Raw genomic sequence first — 21,064 nt, 5'->3', positions numbered from 1 at the left:
GGTTCTCCGGGAGGCTGTTCCACAATCGGGGACCATAAAAACTGAATGCCGCCTCCCCGTGTGTCCTGGTTCTAACTAATATATCTTATCTTACATATATCTTCCTTTTGAGGATTGTACATATAGTAGTACAAGTAGAATAAGAGGTGTTAAATAAAACATGCTTTTTAACTTCAAATCAAACCTGTCCTTGAATGTGGTTCAAATTACTTTTAAAACCCTCAGACTTCTTTACCCAGAGTCTACAGGGGTTAATGCAACCTTGATGTGCCAATCAAAGTCCTGTTCAAATCCAATGAATTTTTATTTTGAAAATTTACTGAATTCTTTATGCCGTTCTTGTTTCTGACTTCCAGCCAGCTCGCTCGGCCGTGTGTAAATGGACATGGTCCAAGAGATGGTGAGAAATGCATTTTTAAACAAGAAGTTAGCTGTGTGAATCTCACAGAAGCTCATATCTTTTAGGCAAACTTCCACCCGGTGAGACCTGAGGTTAAAAGGATCCGGCACTAAAAAGTTACCATCTGAAACCCAGCAATGGAATTGTGTGTTTATTTCTTTCCTTCACAACAGTCAGTGACGCCATTTACATATTGGCTTTTGGTTGTCCGTTCTTCCCACTCAGAAGTGAAATATATTCCGGATATATTTCAAACACTATTTGTTGCAGTCTTTCTGCTTCCCCTGCACTAGAAACATTTGTAACGTAATTTTCTATTATCACCAGTACCTAGAGCACCTATGGAAGAGAGTGACTGATAAGCTCTTATATTGGCCCATATTGGCTCCTCTGATATGTGCTGACACAAACCCATCCTTCAACAAGTGCCACTACAAACTATGCAATCACAGAAAAAGATGAGATAAAATGCTAAACTATCAAAGCAGTTTCTAAGAATTGAATCACTGATTAATTATGCTTATTTTTTCCTGATGTAATCCACATGAGCATCGCCATCGTGAACAAAGGGGATTGTTTTTCTCACACAACCTAATGCTTTTAAAACATGTTATTGTGCATATGCTTGTTATTCCACCCACTCAAATACACCACTAATACAGATGAGGCATAAATTGCTACCGTCCATAGAGAGTGCTTTTATGTTGTCCTGAATTTTATTTACAAACTCTGATCTGCATTTTAAGCTGTATTACCGAGGGGAAACAGAAGCCATCAGAGCCTTGTATTAGTCGATGCTCAGTATTGATGTGCTGTGCATCAGTAACTCAGGGAATATTTAAAAAAAAAAACAGCAATATTTCCTTCTCACACTTGCTTCTAACGCAAAGAAAATTTAGTACGAGAAAATTTGCTTCGGAATAGTGATTATGTGTTAGGTAGACACCTGTAAATTGACATAATTTGGCTCCTGCAGATGATGAACGCGGTCAACCCTAACTAGCTAATAAAAGTGGGAAAATACAACTTAAGTAACCCGCTGTTTGCTGCACTTGAGTACCAGCAAGTCAGAGCAACACGAAAGCAGGCGAAACCTAAACAGCAGCATAAGATTTATCCTTCCAAACAGCTCTTAAATCTATCTCTGAGAAAACAGGTAACTTTGGACTCAGATTATGTCTTTCCATCTCCTTGTGGGAGTCTTTTTCAGTGAAGAAGGTGCATCACTCAAAGGAGGAAAAGCTCAAACTCTGAAAACATGCATGCACGCACACGTCTGTGCACTTGAACGAACAACAGAGAGCTTATGAGGGTGAGATACATGCCACAAGAAGGAGAGAAGCTATATGCTCTAAAAGATACCACTATAACTTCACATAGAAAGTAGATGTTTGCTGCTGTATTCAAGTTTAAATGTTGTAAATTGGAACTTTAACATCTAAATCCTGGGATCTTGTTCAAAATTATAAAACAGATTTTATCATTTTTAGCTCCTATGTGTTTCAGATATCATTTGGAGAAATAGTTCATACTCTTCTCTCTTAAATAAGCATCATATGCTCTTAGATTTCCCTTTTCCCTTAATGTGTTGTATATCTTTTTGTGTACATAGATAAAAGGTCTGCAGTTACAACGCTCAAGGTCTGCACCAAAGGGACTTATTCTGTTCCATTGCTCCCAAACTGCCTGAAATGCCTCGTTTGTAGTCCAGGCTTTTCTTCCCTTGCTTAGCATTAGCATGAATCATATTTGCATAATGCCTGCCTAGCGGCTAGTTTGGCACACCTCAAAGAAAGAATGAGCAGCTGTTTTGCTCTCCACCATTTTTGACTAATCAGAGCAGACTGGGCCTGTCAGGTGGAAGGCCTTAAAGAGGCAGGAGCTACAGTCCAGTGTTTCAGACAGGGTGAACGTGTTGCAGAAATGTACAGTTTTAGGGAAGAAAATTTGTTTTTTTTTAGCATTACAGTTCCAAAACGTGTAAATCTTTCCTAGTGGGGCCTCAAAAAGAAAAATACACATATTTTAATGAGTTGAATTTATTGTGGATTTAACTTTCACACTAACTTACCAATAATTCCCAAATGTAACCATTCCAATATTTACACTACTTTAACTTCATTTGGATACACCAGCCTAAAAAGTCTGTTTATTTATTAGCTTATTAGTTTTTACCACTAGCTGAATTTTAATTGAATTTTAATGAAATTTAAGATTTGATTATTTTTGTTTTTCACAACTCTGTGTGCTTATGATTGGGTGAAATGGTTTTACCTGCTAATGTAACAGTCTGAGGACATCAGTATCCACCTGTTGAACATCAGGGATACCAGAGAGATCATATGTCTGAGCGGAGCCTAAATGGTGCTAATAGACACACACCCTGATCCCATCTAGGAAGCAAAAAAAGTAGTATGATGCTGCAGAACGATAGATTGAGGAACATCTCTGTGCCCTGGCTGGGAGAAAATAACATAATTAAAGAGGCAGCTGGGTTTTTTTTCTCAATGCCATTTATTTTAATTCTGATTTTAAAATTCTGATTTCATTGCACAGTATGAACCCAAGATAATATTTTGTTGTTTTTAGTATTTTATTTAATTTGTCAATGCAAATCCTTTTTTGCATATCAGTTATGCTTTTACCTTGAAATGTTGCCCTTCTGTTTCTAGTTTCTTCCAGTTGAGGCTTTTGTCCAATGTTAAACCCTTTTTATCTTTCAAAACCTTTGAGAAAGTTATACACTCCATAAAATTACACCTGTGCTCGCAGATCTTCAGTGACTACGTTTACATGCAGTCAAAATTGGGGTTATTGCTAATATTCCGGTTACTGAAACATTCGGAATATTCCATTTACATGGTAATTAATCATTTGGGATATCTGGATCAAACCAGCGATGCACGGAGAACATCATGGCGCAATTCCTGTCATTTCCGCTTCTTCTTCCTGTATCCAAATTCAAAACAAATGCTGCTTCGCGCAACTTTTCACTCACCTTCTTGTAAATCTCGCTAACCCGGTACTTTCTACCGTCTACAAATGCAGAAATGTTCATATCCTTGATTACATTTATAAAATTATTAGTCTCCTCCTCACTCCAAAAGTGTGGCGTGGTCTTGCGTTTCTCCATGTTTAGAACTACGTCCTGGACTCAAAAGACTATCGGTGCGTCCGAAATGCCATACTAAAAAGTATATACTAAAAAGTATACTTAAATTTGGCACACTTTTGAGTAAATATCAGTAGTGTGCATTAATTCGGACGTACTATTAAGAGCGCACACGGCACTTCCTGCCGTAGGGAGGGGGGTGTTACCATGGCAACCTGTCACAGCAGCGGTAGCAGCGGTAGCAGCGGTAGCAGCGGTAGCAGCGGTAGCAGCGGTAGCAGCGGTAGCAGCGGTAGCAGCGGTAGCAGCGGTAGCAGCGGTAGCAGCGGTAGCAGCGGTAGCAGCGGTAGCAGCGGTAGCAGCGGTAGCAGCGGTCCACTCCGCTCTTTCCCGTTTATTCTTGCCAAAACAAGATGACATTATATAATATTATTAAATACGAATATTATAATATTAATATTATATAATAATATTATTATACTTATGTGGCAGGGTGGAGGAGCAGCCACTCAGGTTGATTAGGGCACAGGTGGGCCCAATCAACCTCTCCACCCTGCCTGCCTTCATAAGGTATGGCTGCACAGCAGCAAGAGGTCTCGTCTGCTGTGAAGGAGCTGAAGCTGAAGCACGTGTGTTGGTGTGTTGAGAATAAACCAGGTTGTGCACTGAAACTCCGTGTCCTCTCTGTCCTGTCGGTCGGGCCCCCGCAGCACTCGCCCTGCTACAACTTAATATTATACTTATGACATATACGTATCACTTAGCAACCAAACGCCGCTGCATTTCATTGTGGGAAGTTTCTGCTCAGCTAGTGTCCATCAATCCACACTAAAAAATGTCTCCGGAATGAGTATGGATAGAGCATACTATTGACTACATTCTAATGTTTCGGACGCACTAAAAAATCTCGCACACTCATTTTGCATACTCATTAGGGTGTGTTTTCGGACGCAGCCCAAGATTCCTTGCGAACAGAGCATGCGCAGAAAACAAATTAATGTTCTGTTTGATCGGGATATTCCTTTTGGCGTTTACATGACCGAATATTCGGGTTTTAAAAGGAGTAACACAGGGGTCGTATTCAGGTTTTTAAAAAAACGAATATGAGCAAATTCGGGTTATTCAAAGGGGTTATTGGTGTTTACATGGCCGTGCTAAACCGGGTTATTGCTAATATTCGGGTTTTAAAAGGGTTATTGACTGCATGTAAACGCAGTCATTGGCTACCTGTCCTTTAAAGGATCAATTTAAAAATTATTTTATTTGTTTTTAAATCTTTACACATACGCCTGGCTCCTTCTATGGCTGTTTTTAAATCTCATCTTAAAACTCATTTTTATTCACTAGCATTTAACTAACCATGATTATTTTATTTTATTTATGTGTTTTATTTTTTATGTTGTCCTGTTTTGTTTTTGTTTTCCTGTCTCTTGTCCAGCACTTTAGTGAGCTGTTGTTGTTTTCAAAGTGCTTTATAAATAAACTTAACTTGCCTTGACTTGGCTGTCCTTCACAACTGTAAAAGAGCATTCTGGCACATATAGCAGGCGATGAAGCATTTTATTTGGTAGTTGGATTTTTCCCATCCTTGTTGCAAATGCATCAGAGTGTGCAACAGTGGGGGGGTAATGTTGCATTTCCAAATTCTCCACAAAGGCTCTAAGTTTTCAGGATTGCATGCAGGTCAGCCAAGTGCCAGTACTCTTCTTTGTCTTTGCATTTTATGCACAATACGCTTTGCATTGTCTCGATGAGAATTGCATGGATATACATGGAAAATTTGTGATCTTGAAGGGAGCTCTAACATCTCCATATAGTTTTCTGCTCTAACGCTGCAATCACCGATGTGTAAATGACCATAGCCGACGCACCGATACAAGCCCGGCTTTTAGACTTGTCACTGATAACAGTTTGGATGTTTCTGTTTATTTTTGACTTCAGCTCATAATCCTCATTTATTACAAAAAAAGGATATCTGTAGTACTTATTGGTCTGAACGTTACTTGTCTCTACTGTGGTTATTGCTGTCAGTATCTCTTCCAGAGACCTCGGCGCAAGGTTAACATAACACTATTACCCAGTAATAGCCTAAGTTTCCTATACAGTTACATTTAAAGAGACCTTTCAGAATATAGTTTTCAATTGTAGTGCTTGATTTAAACGTATCCGAAAAGAAATATCACCTAGTGATATTGAGTGTGATTTAAAAAAGTGTTTTTTTTCACAGGTGTTTAGCTTCAGCTCAAGCTCTTACCCTTTAAACACTGAAGTTCCTCCAGGTTACTTCAATCATTTAATGATTTTTGCACGCTAGAAAGAGAAATATATAAATCCCTTCTGATCTTTTTAAAAGAAACATGTTTTTAAATATTACAGGGATTTTGATTATTCTTTTTTTTCTTTTTTTCGGGGAGAAAGTTAGCTCCTTTGCCCATCTTTGATCCTCAAAGACTCGGGCTTTCATGGAAACTGCTTTTCTACCGAATTATCGATACAGCCCGAACATTTACGTATGAAATTAAGTTTATGTGATAAAACACGAAATCCATACTCTATGCAAACAAATAAGTCATTGTAGTAAATGTATGAGTCACTGATTTTTATTTGAATTTTTCACCCTTTTTTCTGAGTTGTTGTTTGTTGCAGCTCTTGAGTAGGACAGACTGTGAATGCAAGCACAGTAGTAATATATCAAAGTAATCCCATGTGAAAGGTTATGAGTTACAGTAAAAAGAAAATCTAATTTCTATTCACTTTTCGCTCTTCCCAGTTGTCTAGATATTGATTCAGTGGCCGGCACTAATATTGACCCATAAAAATGTGAGGTGGAGGTGCCCTTTTCATTTAATTTATTTGGTCATGCATACATCTATTCACATCAGCTACTACCTTCAATTGGTCCCATTAAGATTGACGGCTCACTTTTCACGAAGGCCAACTTCTTTTTAATGCAATTCAAAGACCTACATTCTACACCAGAGTTACCGTGGCAACAAAGTTTTCCTCCTCCCTGAGATACTAAAAGATCAATAGAGTATCCTCGACGGTGTGGCAGGAAGTGCTCTGGCATAGACGGTCCTCTGAGAAACCATGAGCTTTGTGTCCTAGTTAACATCTGAATACTAAAACAACCCAGCAAGGTTGCTATTGTATTTAACAGACGAGCTCGTCGAGCTCTTGTAACGGATCCACAGAAGCTACCTCCATTCTGATTCCACACAGAGTCGTGCACTTTTCCCAGTGACTTCTAAAAAATCACACGATTTGTTTAGACAAAACAGTCAGTCTCTGCAGACAACAAAAGAGAATCACTGTTAAAATAAATAAAGAACTAAATTCACCCCTGGGGGTGACTTGTACATTTTCTCACACAAACTACCACCTGCTGTGTGTTTCTGCACAAGTAATGCTTTGACCTCGAAATATGTGCGATACATCATAAGAAATAATAACTTATGCATGCACGTTGTACATGCATAAGATCAATGTGGGGTTTTTAGGTTGCAGCTCAGCCTGCAGATGAAAGTAGGCAACTCACGTTCAACCGAAAACCAAGACGGCGTTCATTGTCTCTGTATGGTCTAATGGTCGAGAGAAATGTAGTTTAGAGCAGAATCATTGCTGTTGGTGTTGACTAAATTTGATCAGCGGTCGTTGATTAAAACCCTCCCTCCCTACTGTTTTAAGCCTGTGCTTCTAGCTGTTTCATTGCCTTCGGTTAATGACATCATACAAACCCAGATTTTAATGAGGGCTCTGATTGGACAATGATGTTTCATGGTTAATAAGACAACCTGTTGTCTGTGAGGCAGCAGCCTGACAAAAGTCTGTGTGCGTGTGTCTATCAGAGTGTGAAACGGAGGACAAACTGGGAATTTACAATGTCGGCTTGACAAATGGGCTCTGGGTTGATGTAAGATGACAGAAGTGCACTCACAGACTCTCCTGCAGCTCTCTCAGAAGTACCAACATGCACATCTACTAATGTAGCAGGCTCATTCATTTTAAGGGGTGAGTAAAAATAGTCTTTATGAAAAACATTAAATGAATAAATGTTGAAAGGTGGAGGAAAAGACCTGGCTCATACTGATTTTTTTTTTTTTTTTTTTTTTAATGAAATTCATCATATTAAATTAAAAAATGTGATATAAATGTCACCACAGTAATTTTTTAATCAGAATTAATTTCGAGCCTTTACGTCAAAATCAGTGGTGGGTGTGAAGGACAACAGCTGGATAAAGTATCGCAAATTCTGAAAAAGAGTTACCGTTTATGTTGCACAGCATAGACTCAAAAAATCCTGATGGACCGCAGCAAAAAGAGACATTGCTTATTGATATTTTGGATCTGGCAAAGCAGAAAAGAGTCACCTTGTGGAATTGAATGGCGTTGGAGTGCAGCAACCTCTGCGTCAATGTCTAAACCTAGAGGTGAAAAGTGAGTTGTCATTTCTTTTCAGCTTTAACAGGCTCTCATATGAGCAGTAAAGCTTGAGGCATTAACAGTTGAGACGGATGCCAAAGAGGCTCCAAAAACTAGCAGTATGGCATCAGCACATTGCTGTTTATGTTCCGCTGGGGTCTTTTATAGTTATCACATCCAAGGATCACTTTTTCCCCCTGTCACCACAGGCGTGTTCTTTCAGAAGCTGAAATCAATACCTCTAAATGGGAATCAGGGGTTCAGAACATCCTCAGAACCCAAGAATCATCTAATAATGCCTCCACTGGTTTGACTGAAAACAAACCTGAGTTTTTTCACCTTTTCTTTCTTCTGTTGTGATTTACATGACAGGTTTCTATCTAATGCTGCAGTTCATCACAGGAGCACAAGCACAGCATGAAAAGGTTATAAAAATCCTCAAGCTCTGTTTGACAAGTGCCCTTTAGAGGCTTTAATTCTCAGCCCTGATGTGAAATTCGGGGAAAGAATAACCCACGAGCTTATTTTTATAAGATACAAAAGGTGCATGGAATTGTTGCCTAATCTGAGAAAACTGCACTGTGATCGTTCAAGCTATTACATGATCCAGTTGTGATGGCACAAAAGTAAAACATGCTTTTGCCATTAAAATGCTGCTGAGACATGGACTTCTTAGAGTGCTTGCTGCAGCCTTTCATCATCCCGGGTGCCATTATATCACCACAGCTCCATTTCATTCTGTGATTGATGCCTCGCTGGAAGTCTCAGCAATCTTGTTCGGGCTCCAGATGTTTACAACAGGCTCCCATAAAAAAAACTACGATTCTATTTATTAATTCAAATTCCCTTTCTCTTGCTTTTTCTTTTGACTCACACTCTCTTTCTGTCGTCTCTCCGTGTCACACGCAGGACCTGGAAAGTCATCAACAATGGAGCGGCTGGTTCTGTGCACGCTGCTGTGTGCGGCTCTGGTGAAGGGCTACAGCTGCCCCGGCCGCTGCATCTGCCAGCACCTCTCCCCGACTCTGACGCTGCTCTGCGCTAAGACCGGCTTGTTGTTCGTGCCGCCCACGATCGACCGCAAGACTGTCGAGCTGCGGCTCACCGATAACTTCATCACAATCATCCGCAGGAAGGACTTTTTCAACATGACCAGTTTGGTCCACCTCACCCTGTCCCGCAACACCATCAGCCAGATCGTCCCCCACGCTTTCCTCGGCCTGCGCTCCCTCCGGGCGCTCCACATGGACGGGAACCGCCTCACTTCTATAAAAAGTGACCACTTTAAAGGCCTCATCAACCTACGGCACCTCATCCTGGGAAACAACCAGATCCATCTGGTGGCTCAGACCTCCTTCGATGAGTTTGTTTCCACAATCGAGGACTTGGATCTTTCCAGTAACAACCTGCGCACCCTCCCGTGGGACGCTATAGCCAGAATGACCAACATTAACACGCTCACCCTCGACCACAACCTGATAGACCACATTGGGGCGGGGACCTTTACGTTGCTGACGAAGCTGGTGCGCCTGGACATGACGTCTAACCGGCTGCAGAAGCTGCCGCCGGACAGCCTGTTCCAGCACGCTCAGGTGCTGTCGGAGACCAAGGACTCCGGCTCGTCCACTCTGGCGGTCAGCTTCGGGGGGAACCCTCTTCACTGCAACTGTGAGCTGCTGTGGCTGCGCAGGCTGACTAGAGAGGATGATTTGGAGACCTGTGCCTCACCAGAACACCTCATGGACAAATACTTCTGGTCCATCCAAGAGGAGGAGTTCATCTGCGAGCCGCCGCTGATCACCAAACACAGCGCCGCCAAGTCTTACGTGATGGAGGGGCAGGGCGTGACTCTTAAATGCAAAGCGGTGGGTGATCCCGACCCAGATATCCACTGGCGGTCCCCGGACGGGAAGCTGGTCCATAACAACTCCCGCACCATCCTGTACGATAACGGCACCCTTGATATTCTCATCACCACGCTGAGGGACAGCGGCGCATTTAACTGCGTGGCGTCCAACGCCGCGGGCATCGCCACAGCTGCCGTGGAGATCAACATGATCCCCTTGCCCTTGTTTGTCAACAACACGGGCCACATGCGGGAGGACCCCGGCCTCTCCGACATCACCACCTCCTCCAAATCCGGCAATGACACCAAAGGTTACGACAAGCAGGACAGGAGGGTGATGGTGGCGGAGCTGACCTCGTCCTCCGCCGTGATCCGCTGGCCGTCGGAGCGCCACATCCCCGGCATCCGCATGTACCAGATCCAGTACAACAGCACAGCGGATGACACTTTAGTGTACAGGTAAGTCACGGCGGAGGTGAGATGGATGGTGGGGGGAGACGGGCGGTGCGGCAGCAACGCGGGGAACGGTAAGACATCTGGAGTCACCATCTGCTCCTCGGTGCAGCGGCCCATTTCTGCACACTGACGAATCCCACAGTTGCAAAAATGATTAAGTATGCTAGCAAATTAGCAGAACTCCTACAGAGTAGCCGGGGTAAAGAATCGGGAGGTGGCATCAGGATCAAACTGCACGGTATAGTTAAGAAATTCACTTTTTTAGCAATCTATCTTGACACTTGAGTTGGTTGTTGCAAGCAGCTAAAGTGGTTGCAAAGTTCAGCACCCTTAAGGAATAGATGTTCTTGTCAGCATCATTACACTCTAGTGTATGACAACAGCATTAACATGAGGTCCAACTATTTCCACTGCATGTAACTGTTTGTATCATTAGCAAGTGTCGGGATTAATTGGCTGCATTAATTAGAAGCTGTCTAGTGGCTCGGCTTTGTTGGTAACAGTGCAGGAAGATTCAGATCGTTCGCTTGTTATAAGTTATAAGTCGCATCACCGCACTATAAAAATCACTGATGGCTTGTATTTAGGGAAATAAAAAACAAAGAACGTACCCAGGTACGCCCCTCAGGTACATCTACGGGTACGTCTGTTTTCACTAGAGTTGGCGCTTACATGAAAATATGATTTAAATCACAACAGAAAAACTATGGATTTGTGCAGAAGGACTCCCGAACAGTGGTGTATTATCATATTTTCATAATTTCTTGGTTGCTATATACTACACGCATATAAATACGTTCTCATTGTGTAGGAACATTGCTTGCAATTGAATGTGTCGCATTTGTCAAAAATCAAATAAGAAACCATTAGTGACAGTTTAAAAAGGCTTTTGTTTATGTGCAGTGAGCCCGCTCTTAAAAGTAGGGCATGTAAATGCTACCAAATGAAGCTCTTTTGACAACAGAGAAATACGTTTCATGTGCTTTAATGAAATATTTGACACAAATTAAGTATATTTCACTACATTCTCTCTCTTTTTTGTCCCATTGTTTTTATCAGATATAATGAGCATCTCTCCTGTATAATTTTCCCATTCTGTTTCAGCGTGGAGCTGAGTGTTGTTTTGTCTTTAGGTTGTACATTATTACCTACAAATAATAACTATCAAAGTCTCCCTTAAGGGAGAAGGAACAAGCTTCTAATTTTATTAACACAGATGTTGACCTGAAGACAATGCCTCTCTCCTGCCTGTTTAATCGTGCTGTAGCAGACAAACTATGCCCTCAGGAAATCACACATCAAAAAACTGTCGCCGCAACGTGCATCACTTGTCCTGCAGCCTGCAGTCGTGGTGTACGAAGCCTCGTCTCGAGATGCTAAGATTTCTCTGCCTTGTTTGTTCTTACTTTATCTGCAAAATCAAACATGGGCATCTCCAAGCTGCTTTATGGTTTTACATCTTCTTTTAAATGGCTGGCAGAACTGCTGATATTTAATTCTGCAATAGTCTTGTTGCCTTTTTTTCTTTGTTGAACAGACACCTTTATGTGATTTACCGCACCTTATGCAAATGAGTATATGTGGGTGCTGTGAATCTCATTATCAGACCTCTTCATCTCCACTGTTAATCATCTTTTTTCTGCTCTGCAGAATGATCCCATCTACCAGCAAGAACTTCTTAATCAATGACCTGGCTGCAGGACGGGAGTACGAGCTGTGCGTGCTGGCGGTTTACGATGACGGCATCACGTCACTGACGGCCACTCGCGTGGTCGGCTGCGTGCAGTTCCACACGGCCCACGAGGTCAGCCAGTGTCGATTCATGCACAGCCAGTTCCTGGGAGGCACCATGATAATCATCATCGGCGGCATTATCGTCGCTTCGGTGCTAGTGTTCATCATCATCCTGATGATCCGCTACAAGGCCTACAGCGGCCCCGTGGAGAGCAGGTCTAAGGTCAGCGCCGGCATGCACTCGCAGACCAACGGCAGCCAGCAGCGGCTCCAGCGCTCCGCCTCCAAGCAGCTGTCCGACGACGGCCAGTGTGAAGCTCAGGCGCCCCGAGAGTGCATGGCGCTGGTGCTCAGGGTGGATCACGAGAAGAAGGAGGACCCAGCATCCACCACTGCCATCCTGGAGGTGGAGCTTTCTCCAAACATAGACAAGATGAAGAGAAGAGCCAGCATGGACGTACAGCGCTCCGGCCCGCCGTCTGAAGACACGCAGACGGACAGCAGCCTGACGGGCTCCACCATGTCGCTGTGTCTTATAGGTCCCAACGCCGGCACCAAGGAGGCTCCCCGGCTGAAGGACAAAAAAAGCGCCCTCGCCAACGTGGGGCTGCTTCCAAACGAGCTGGCACGAACTAGGCACCGATTCTCTTTTGATGGTGGGGATTACTCCATATTTCAGAGTCATAGTTACCCACGCAGAGCGAGGACAAGGTGGCACAAGTCCACCAACCAGCTCGACGTGGAGTCTTCACCGCTCGCCAACAGGAGAGTTACTTTCAGCAGCACTGAGTGGATGCTCGAGAGCACAGTCTGAGGAACGCGACGAAGCCAAGAAACGGCTCAGCTACTCGAAAAAACATTCATATGTAAAAACACAAACGTCTACATGCCATATAACACAAAGTTCCTGCGCGCAGCAGACGCTGAAAACAAGCACATCTACTTATACATGCTAGAGTTCTGTGAGTTGCTGGAGAGGAGCCCCATCTCCCTTCATCATGCCTCCCCGTCATACTCCCAGAGAGGTTGGTTGGCCATGTCCTTTCTTTATGCAGCAGTGCCTTATTCTTAAAATGTACGAATGGAGGATGCTGCTCAATGTAGTCATAAACCTTCCTCTCTGTCATCGCCTCCCACTCTGATCACGGGAAGTGTTACTTTGGATTTTTAATTTTTACTGTTTTTCTGTGACACGCCAAGGGGGGTGTGATGTTTGGATGTGACTGTTTAATTGTTAAATAAAAAAATGTTTCAAAAAAAAGAAGAAAAAAAACTTCATCGAGCAGTAACTGTAAAGTGAACAGCCAGGTATCATGTTATGTCCACCATATTTTTGGGTTCTTTCAATAAAGGAAAAAAAAAAGACAAAAAAAAACAACAAAACTTTTGCACAGAAGACACGAGATACGAGGACAAGTATCGCCACCAGTCTATACAATAATAATCAACAAAAAAGAAAAAAGAGTTTTGTCAATTTCTGATGTTAGTATAGGAAGGATGGATGCAGAAACCCTCATGGATTCCTGTTTGACAGTCGGACTGTATGATGTTAAATGGGTATTGTTCCAGATGTGACTGTATATTAATCAGTTCTGTATCTGGCTGGTCTAGATAAAAGACAACAGATCAAGAAAAAAAAAGACATATATAAGTATATTAAAACATTGGTGTATGTGTACTAACTATGTAAGTAAGTAAGTCATATGTCACATGACTTTTTACAGCGCATTTGGGTGTTGGCTGCAAGTTTTTACATTAAAAACCTGTGTCATCACTCCTCGCCCTATTTAGTATGTCAAAGTTTGGACCATTTATTCCCTCACGCAGGGATATTAAATTTTTTTGTGTGGGTTAACCGTATCAGTGGTGGTCTTTTTTTCTTCTGTTACATGACTGTCCACCACAGGGGAGTGACACATGAATTGAGGTGATAAATATTTGATTCCTCGGTTGCTATTTATAAGGCTTCTGTGAAAGCATCACAGCGGTGACAGAGTGGAGTGGTATGTGGGACGACGAGGGACAGCCCAGATGGATGTGTGGTGAATGCAAATACAGTCCAGACTACTGTTGTTATGCAGGGGTGCAGGGGTGCAGGAGCGGGTGCTCGCCACAGGGGGGCGACAAAGCTCCCCTCCGTCCTTTTAAATAAGCGCTGTGAAGGCTGATTTATGGTTCTGCGTTACATCGACGGCGTGGCCTATGGCGTACGGTGCGCGTCGCCGCGTACCCTTCGCCGTAGGCTCTGCGTTGGTGTAACGCGGAACCATAAATCAGCCCTGAGGATGCACCGAGAAGCCTTGTCAATAGAAAGCTCCAACCGTGTCCCGCTTTAGTCCAGTTTATGTACAATTCCCATTTCAGCTCTTCGTGATTAAATCAGATTTTGCCTCATTCATTAATATACATGTAAAGCAGCACTGTATACAAACAGTGAATAGTTTGTTTTGAGCAGATATACTTGTATTTCAATGTCTCTGTCATTTTCCTTATCCTTCAGCTAAAGGAACATTCCAGTTTACCATTTTATCATAAAAAAAAACCCTTGGGTCTATTATTGTATGGTAGGGAGTGTAAACTTTCCAAAAACAACATCATTCGAAGCAGGTTTTAGTGAGAACAGAATATGCACGCATGTTAACGTTTGGTTGAATCAGCCAATGTTAAGCTTCTGGAAAGACTGAGAAAAATAAAGTCCCTACAAAGCAATTTTAACCTTGTTATTGCACAAAAGGACTGTTTCTTTATCTAGTTCCTGCTGTCTTGTTAAAAGTCCTCACAAATTGACCCCTGAATGAATGTCTCACAAACTACTGTAGAAAAATAGATCCAAAAGGACTTCGAGGCCTCTGTTTCCATAAAATTGGTCCAGGAGGACATTCATGAGAAAATAGGATTGTTTTAAAAGCAGAAGCCATGAATGCACCTCCTTTTATGTCTATTGACAGAAGTTTGCTCGACATTGGTATTTCTCTTGTGTGTACTTTTGGAAAAAAGAAAATAAAGTGGCAACCAGATGGCGATGCATATCCAAACAGTAATTTTAATACACTTTTTGTACAAACAAAACATCCTCACTTTGTCCACACTATCACTCAAGAGGAAAGACTTTTTTTTAGATTTGGTAGTTTTTTATTATTTATTTTATCATACATTATTGCCAGTGGTATATTGCTGCAAACTTGTACTCCGTTCTCACTCGAACCGGCTTTGACTTATGTGGTTTTAGTCCTTAATGAAGGTTTACGCTCCTCCCAGTCTAATAATAGCCCTGGCGTATCCCCAGAATGTCCCTTTAAGGCTTCATGGCAAATATGTGATGAGAAATTACAGCATCAGCGACTTTTAATCAGTCATTGGCCTATAAAACATTCTCCAGCTTCTTATACTTGTGAAAAACAGATTTACAAAGGTTTCTACTGGATTTTATGGCCAAAATATGTTTTATTTATTTTTCATGGAGATATTACTAATTAAAAAAAATCCTAACCGCGTCATTAGTAAATAATAAATTCCAGTGAATTTGAACATGACATTTTTGATGTTACGTTTAAGATATAAAACCTGTGTTCACCGGTATTGAATGTTGTGAGCTACTAATACATGCTTGATGCGCATCTTCTCCAGCTGCTGGGTCAAAGGTGCCATGTGGTAGATGAGGGAAAACGTCCCGTCTCTCTGATTGCAGCTGCTCAACGCAGGCTGAGATACATCCCTGGACAGCTGATAGATGAAATATGGCAGAGAAACTGAAGTCACGCCGAAGCTTCCCAATCCTCTCCGTCTCCTATTTGCATCTGCTGTGACGGAGAAGATTGAGTTTCAAGAACGGGGTCACGCATTCATCTTCCCTCATCACACGCAGTCAGTTCCCATCCATAGGAGTCATATCGTGCGTGATTTAAATGTTCATTATCGCAGTCAGAGGACGAGCAAGCTTTAGGGGGTAAATGGTGTAAGTTGGGGATGCGGAACCCCCTCCATCTCCCCGTTAACGACCGACGCGCACGGCCCGGGCATGTGCTGCAGTGTCTCTGTCCAGCTCCATCTGCAACCATTATTCACCACCGAACCTGCTTAGGTAGGAGGGGCCGAGACTTCACCTTGTCCTCCAAAAAAATGTAATTTGGACAAACTAGGAAACTCTGGCAGTAGATCCGAGTTTAATCAGCACTTCTGGCTTCTTTGACCTGCTGATGATGTCAATGTTTCTGTTAAACTTAGTCCTATTTAATGTTTCATGCATGCTACAAAAATATTTTAAAAATCCAGTCTGAGCAGGGTTTAGTACACACAACATTTTAAGTAATATCTGTGCTAATTATTTTTGTCAGACAAATAATTTAGGTTTTTTAATTACCTGACATGTTTCGGCGAATAGAGGAGACTTGTAACATCAGCTGATAAATGACGGGTCACACACAATCTTGTGTGCCTGATGAAGGCGAAAGGATCACGGGAACATGTCAGGTAATTAAAAAAATCGAAAATTTGTCTGACAAAAAGAATTAGCAAATTAAATTGTAATCCATGGACAAAATGAACTTTATTAAATCAATATCTGTGCTAATTGTGCTGTACAACATGACAGTGTTGCTGTTCTCATGGAGTCGACCCCTGCTGGTTAGACCAGAGAGGCCAGAGTGAGCAGGAGAGGGGGGGGCAGTCTTATTTAATCAATCATTTCAATGTAAGCAATCTTGGAAGTTTTCAATCTTTTGAATCTGTGGCTGTAACGTTGAAGGCGTCCTCCAGAGTCCTGTTTGTGAATGTTTCCAGGCCCCACAAATACTGTGCTTTGATGACCTCAGTGAACTGCTGTGATCTGTGTGGATTTTCACAGTGTTATTATTGTTGTCGATTTTTAACGTTCATGTGGACAACGCTCAGGATAAAGAGACTGAAGACCTTTGTAACGCTCTGGACAACTTTGGGCTGACTCAGCACGTAAGGCCGGGACACACGACCCGATTACTGGCCGTCATGTCCCGGCCCTAACAGAGGCCACGCAATAGGGGCCACACACAGTCTCAACCCATTAACAGCAAAGACCTGGAGGACATCTTACGTTGTCTAGACATCCTGCCAACACGCTTTTTCAAAAAGGTCTCAGAGATTTTGGAGTTAGACCTGTTACTGATAGTGAACTTCTCCTTAATGTCAAGTGTGTTTCCAGAGACAATAAAAACAGCTGCAATTAAACCTCTGCTGAAGAAGGACCAGATGTGTCAAAAGTATTCACATTCATTACTCAGGTAGAAGTATAGATACTAGAGTTTAAAAATACTCCTGTAGAAGTTGAAGTATCAACTCAAGTTTTTTACTCAAGTAAAAGTATAAAAGTACTGGTTTCAAAACTACTTAAAGTATAAAAGTAAAAGTAATGTAAGGGGGAAAAAAGCCATTAAGGACAAAAGCCATTGAAAATGAATGCATCTTAGTATAATGCAAATATATTAAAGAACCATATATGTGTACTATTGAGCATTAACATGTGTTTCAGAGAGCAGGAGATATGATGACTAGTTGCCTATAAGTATTTTAATGGTGCAAAAAGTCAAACTTCAGAGGCATGTCATCATTTATCCTAACCTTTATTGGAATGTACATCCAAGTTTAGTTGCAGGAATCTGAGGGAACGGATGTAAGAACAAAACTGGACAAGAACATCTGAAACCACCACAACCAAATTCACTCTATCCGGATGGAGCAATTTAACTGGATAGTTTTTTTTTAAAGTCCGAAATGAAATAGAGTAACGAGGCTGTTTTTAAAATGTAAGGAGTAAAAAGTACAGATAATTGTGTGAAAATGTAAGGAGTAAAAGTAAAAAGTAGTCTGAAAAATAATTACTCCATTGAAGTATGGATAACCAAAATTTCTACTTAAGTAAGGTCATGAAGTATTTGTACTTTGTTACTTGACACCTCTGAGAAGGACAGTCTTGACAAGACACAACTGAACAACCACAGGCCGATATCAAATCTCCCATTTTTAAGTAATTTAAGTCATTGAAAAAGCATTTTTTCCCAACAGCTACTGTAAATAACTTTTGAACACAAAATACCTGCTATTATGCCTTCCAGTCAGGCTTTAGACAGCAGCACAGCACAGCACAGACCAAAGTGTGGGAAAAATGTCAGTCTTAGGGTCTCTCCGGGACGGCACTAAACTGGTTCAAGCTGGATTTAAATACACTGTGAGTTTATTTCAGCTGATTCAGCAGTTCTGAGGCTTTCTGGGAGTTTGTTCCAGACTTGTGAAGCATAGAAGCTGAACACAGCTTCTCCATGTTTGGTTCTGATACTGGGAACTGATTAAAAAACTGGATCCAAATGACCTGAGGGGTCTGTAAGGTTTATACTGGGTCAGGAGGTCACGGATGTATGTTGGTCCTGGACCATTCAGAGCTTTATCAGTATCAGAACTTTAAATTCTATCCTCTGACTGACAGGCAGCCAGTGTAAAGACCTCAGAGCTGGACTGATGTGGTCCAGATGTGATATGATATTTTCTTTTGCTTTAATTCATGAATTTATTTTCCTTCAGGGATTAATAAAGTATTTTTGAATTTGACTTTTAAATTTGAAAACAAAGTGCCTGGTCCTGTTTTGCAAAGTTTCCTGAGAACGTCCCCTCCCTTAGTGCACTAGTTATGATGACAACAGCAAAATATAGCTGCAAACTACAGATGTTAGGTCGACTTGAGCCATCTGAATCTTGAGCAATGCTTCACACGCAGCTCGCTGCACAGCTGGGAAGCTGACAGGCTTGGACCGTGCATTCACCAGCTCGGTGAATGCATGGACAAAATGTTGACATAACTAGTACCTAAAGAATGTTTCGGTTAAATGTAGGTACTATTTACATGAAAAGTTTACATCATTTGCAAATAGTGTGCAATTATGGTTTGTGAGTAACTGACTTGTGAATTGTTGATGAGTCGAGAGAAAGCCGTTCTTATGCTACTATTCAAATGTCATATTTGTCCCCATCCTTTCCTACACTGTTAGCCTCCCATCACTTGTTTACAAGCTGAACCGGTTGTTGCATGTAAGAGATATCAGGGCAAAAGCTTAGCTGCACCCTTCAGTTATTATATTTCTGTCTGGACCACAGTGATCCGACAAACCAGCCGGCATACGTTTTCTGTGGAAATGAACCCACCGATGAGACCTTGGGATGAAAGTTTCATCCTCAGCTTTCTGATCAGATTCAGGAAGAACTTGACACCTTTGTGTCACTAACGTTTACTGAGAAGAACAGAATTCATGAATACGGTGTCATAATGTGGGTTGGCTTGAAGATACACTTCACTGAGAATGTTGCCCTTCCTGCAAAAAGGCCTATTAACCATGGTGGATTTTTTTCTTTTTCTCACCATTTGATCTGACAGACTTTCATTTTCTTTTTTCCGTCTCCAAGATTCAGGCGGCTGCAGCCAAGCTGAACTCGACTCCCTCTCTGCCGCTCGGAGACAACACTTAGCCTATTGACACAGACTGGGTGAAATGCTTCAGGCTTGTGCAGTGCAAACTATTTCAAAGTGGTTAGCAGCATTTCCTCTGGCTTCAGATTATTTAAAAATACCCAGATGGCACAGGCTTACAATATGTTAGCAGGTTTGTGCAGAAGATGGTGTTAATACGCTTAGAATAGTGGTATTAATGAGCAGAGAGACTGTTTGTATTGTTAACGGATCCTATTCTCAGGCTGGATATAGACGGTAACACCTTACAAGGGGACGGCAATCTGCTGCTCACCGGTAATGAGCTGAGCTACTTACAGCTTCTTGACTGGTGTAGCTGCAAAATACCACTTTGACAAGTCGCTAAATGTATTCACTTTGATCACGAGCAGCAGCTTGTTCAGGCCTATCTTCTGCATAATAAAGGGGACTGCAGTGGTGAAACTTCTGATCCTTGATAGCAAACACACGCTGTGCTTCGTTCTTGATGAACAAATCAAAGGAATCACAATGCCTTTTCTTTTTTAAATGTCATTTTCTTATAAGATGTTAGTTGAGAGTATTAATGTATGATTTATTACTCGGCTACTTAAGTGTACAGGGCCATGTCAGGACATTTCTGTTCTGTGGCTCCGGACGTGTGGATGTTATGTAAACAGGTGCGTGAGGAGTGGTGGTTGGAGATGTTTCCTCATTTCCTGTACAGATACCGATACCTGGGGTTTAGGTCTTGGTTGATACCGAGCAACAATTTAATACCACTGTTATTTAAGAAAAAAAAAAAAAAAAAAGACTCCTGTCCCTCTTCTGGTCCTCTGTGGGGCTGCTGGTGGCCTGGGTTCGGCTGGTGGGGTTGTGCCCTCCCTCCTCCACTATAGTTGCAGTTCAGGTAAAGCCTTGCTTTCACTTTGCACACACACAGTTACACGGACATACACACTTGCTACCTCACCTACATACTAACCCCACAGTTTTGGGGACAAATAATTGCAGTAGCCTAGTGCTGATTTAGTTTTAGAGACCTGGAATGGTTACAGTTTCTGTTTGTTTTCTCTCTTGCAGATTTCAAAGGCTTGTGTGTATTCCTGTGTTTCACTCATTTCAGACTAAGCTCAGTCAGAAACCTCTTACGCCACCACATCTCCACCTACCAACTTAAAACAGGAAGCTGTAAAGCAGCACTGCTTCACTACCTGCGCTGGTTTCTGGTCCAAGGAAGAATTGTGATTCTGTTAAATTTGGACACAAACACTGGCAGATCCTGGCCACCTTGTTTCCATCAGAATCTGCATGCGTTTCCACTGATACCTGAATTGTAACAACTCTGCAATGAATGTTCAAATATTCTGGATTTGAGTTACTCTCAACAGAATCCCATAAAAATAATCACATTTCTGTGTTATAGTTATTGCACGGCTTGACACTTTAACTTTATATTTTGTATATAAAACGACAGAATCAGTGACCCCTGCAGCTTATATTCTTATCACCCTCCTTCACTCTATCCCACTGTTCCTTGTTGGTTTTGGTAAGTGAATAGGCTTTGTTTACAACCTGCAAAATATGGAGCGTTACAAGATACGCACTTTAAATAATACAACAAATACATATTTATAAAAATAGCAC

General features: G+C 41.9%; 1 protein-coding gene across 2 annotated transcripts in view; it reads left to right on the top strand.

Annotated features, from left to right (window-relative positions):
* The window catches only part of lrfn1 (leucine rich repeat and fibronectin type III domain containing 1), a 173,287-nt gene extending 159,473 nt beyond the window's left edge, over positions 1-13,814 (top strand). For both annotated transcript variants that reach the window (XM_061720390.1, XM_061720392.1), the window contains exons 4-5: positions 8,844-10,239; positions 11,887-13,814. In XM_061720390.1, coding sequence (XP_061576374.1) covers positions 8,864-10,239; positions 11,887-12,784 — 2,274 coding nt within the window. In that variant the 5' untranslated portion in view covers positions 8,844-8,863 and the 3' untranslated portion in view covers positions 12,785-13,814. The remainder of the gene's footprint in view (positions 1-8,843; positions 10,240-11,886) is intronic.
* Positions 13,815-21,064: the final 7,250 nt, after the last annotated feature.

Source organism: Cololabis saira, chromosome 4 (genome assembly GCF_033807715.1).
Source record: "Cololabis saira isolate AMF1-May2022 chromosome 4, fColSai1.1, whole genome shotgun sequence".
NCBI classification, from domain to species: domain Eukaryota; kingdom Metazoa; phylum Chordata; class Actinopteri; order Beloniformes; family Belonidae; genus Cololabis; species Cololabis saira.
Note: the sequence above shows the minus strand (reverse complement) of the source record. Positions and strands in the feature narration are given on the sequence as shown.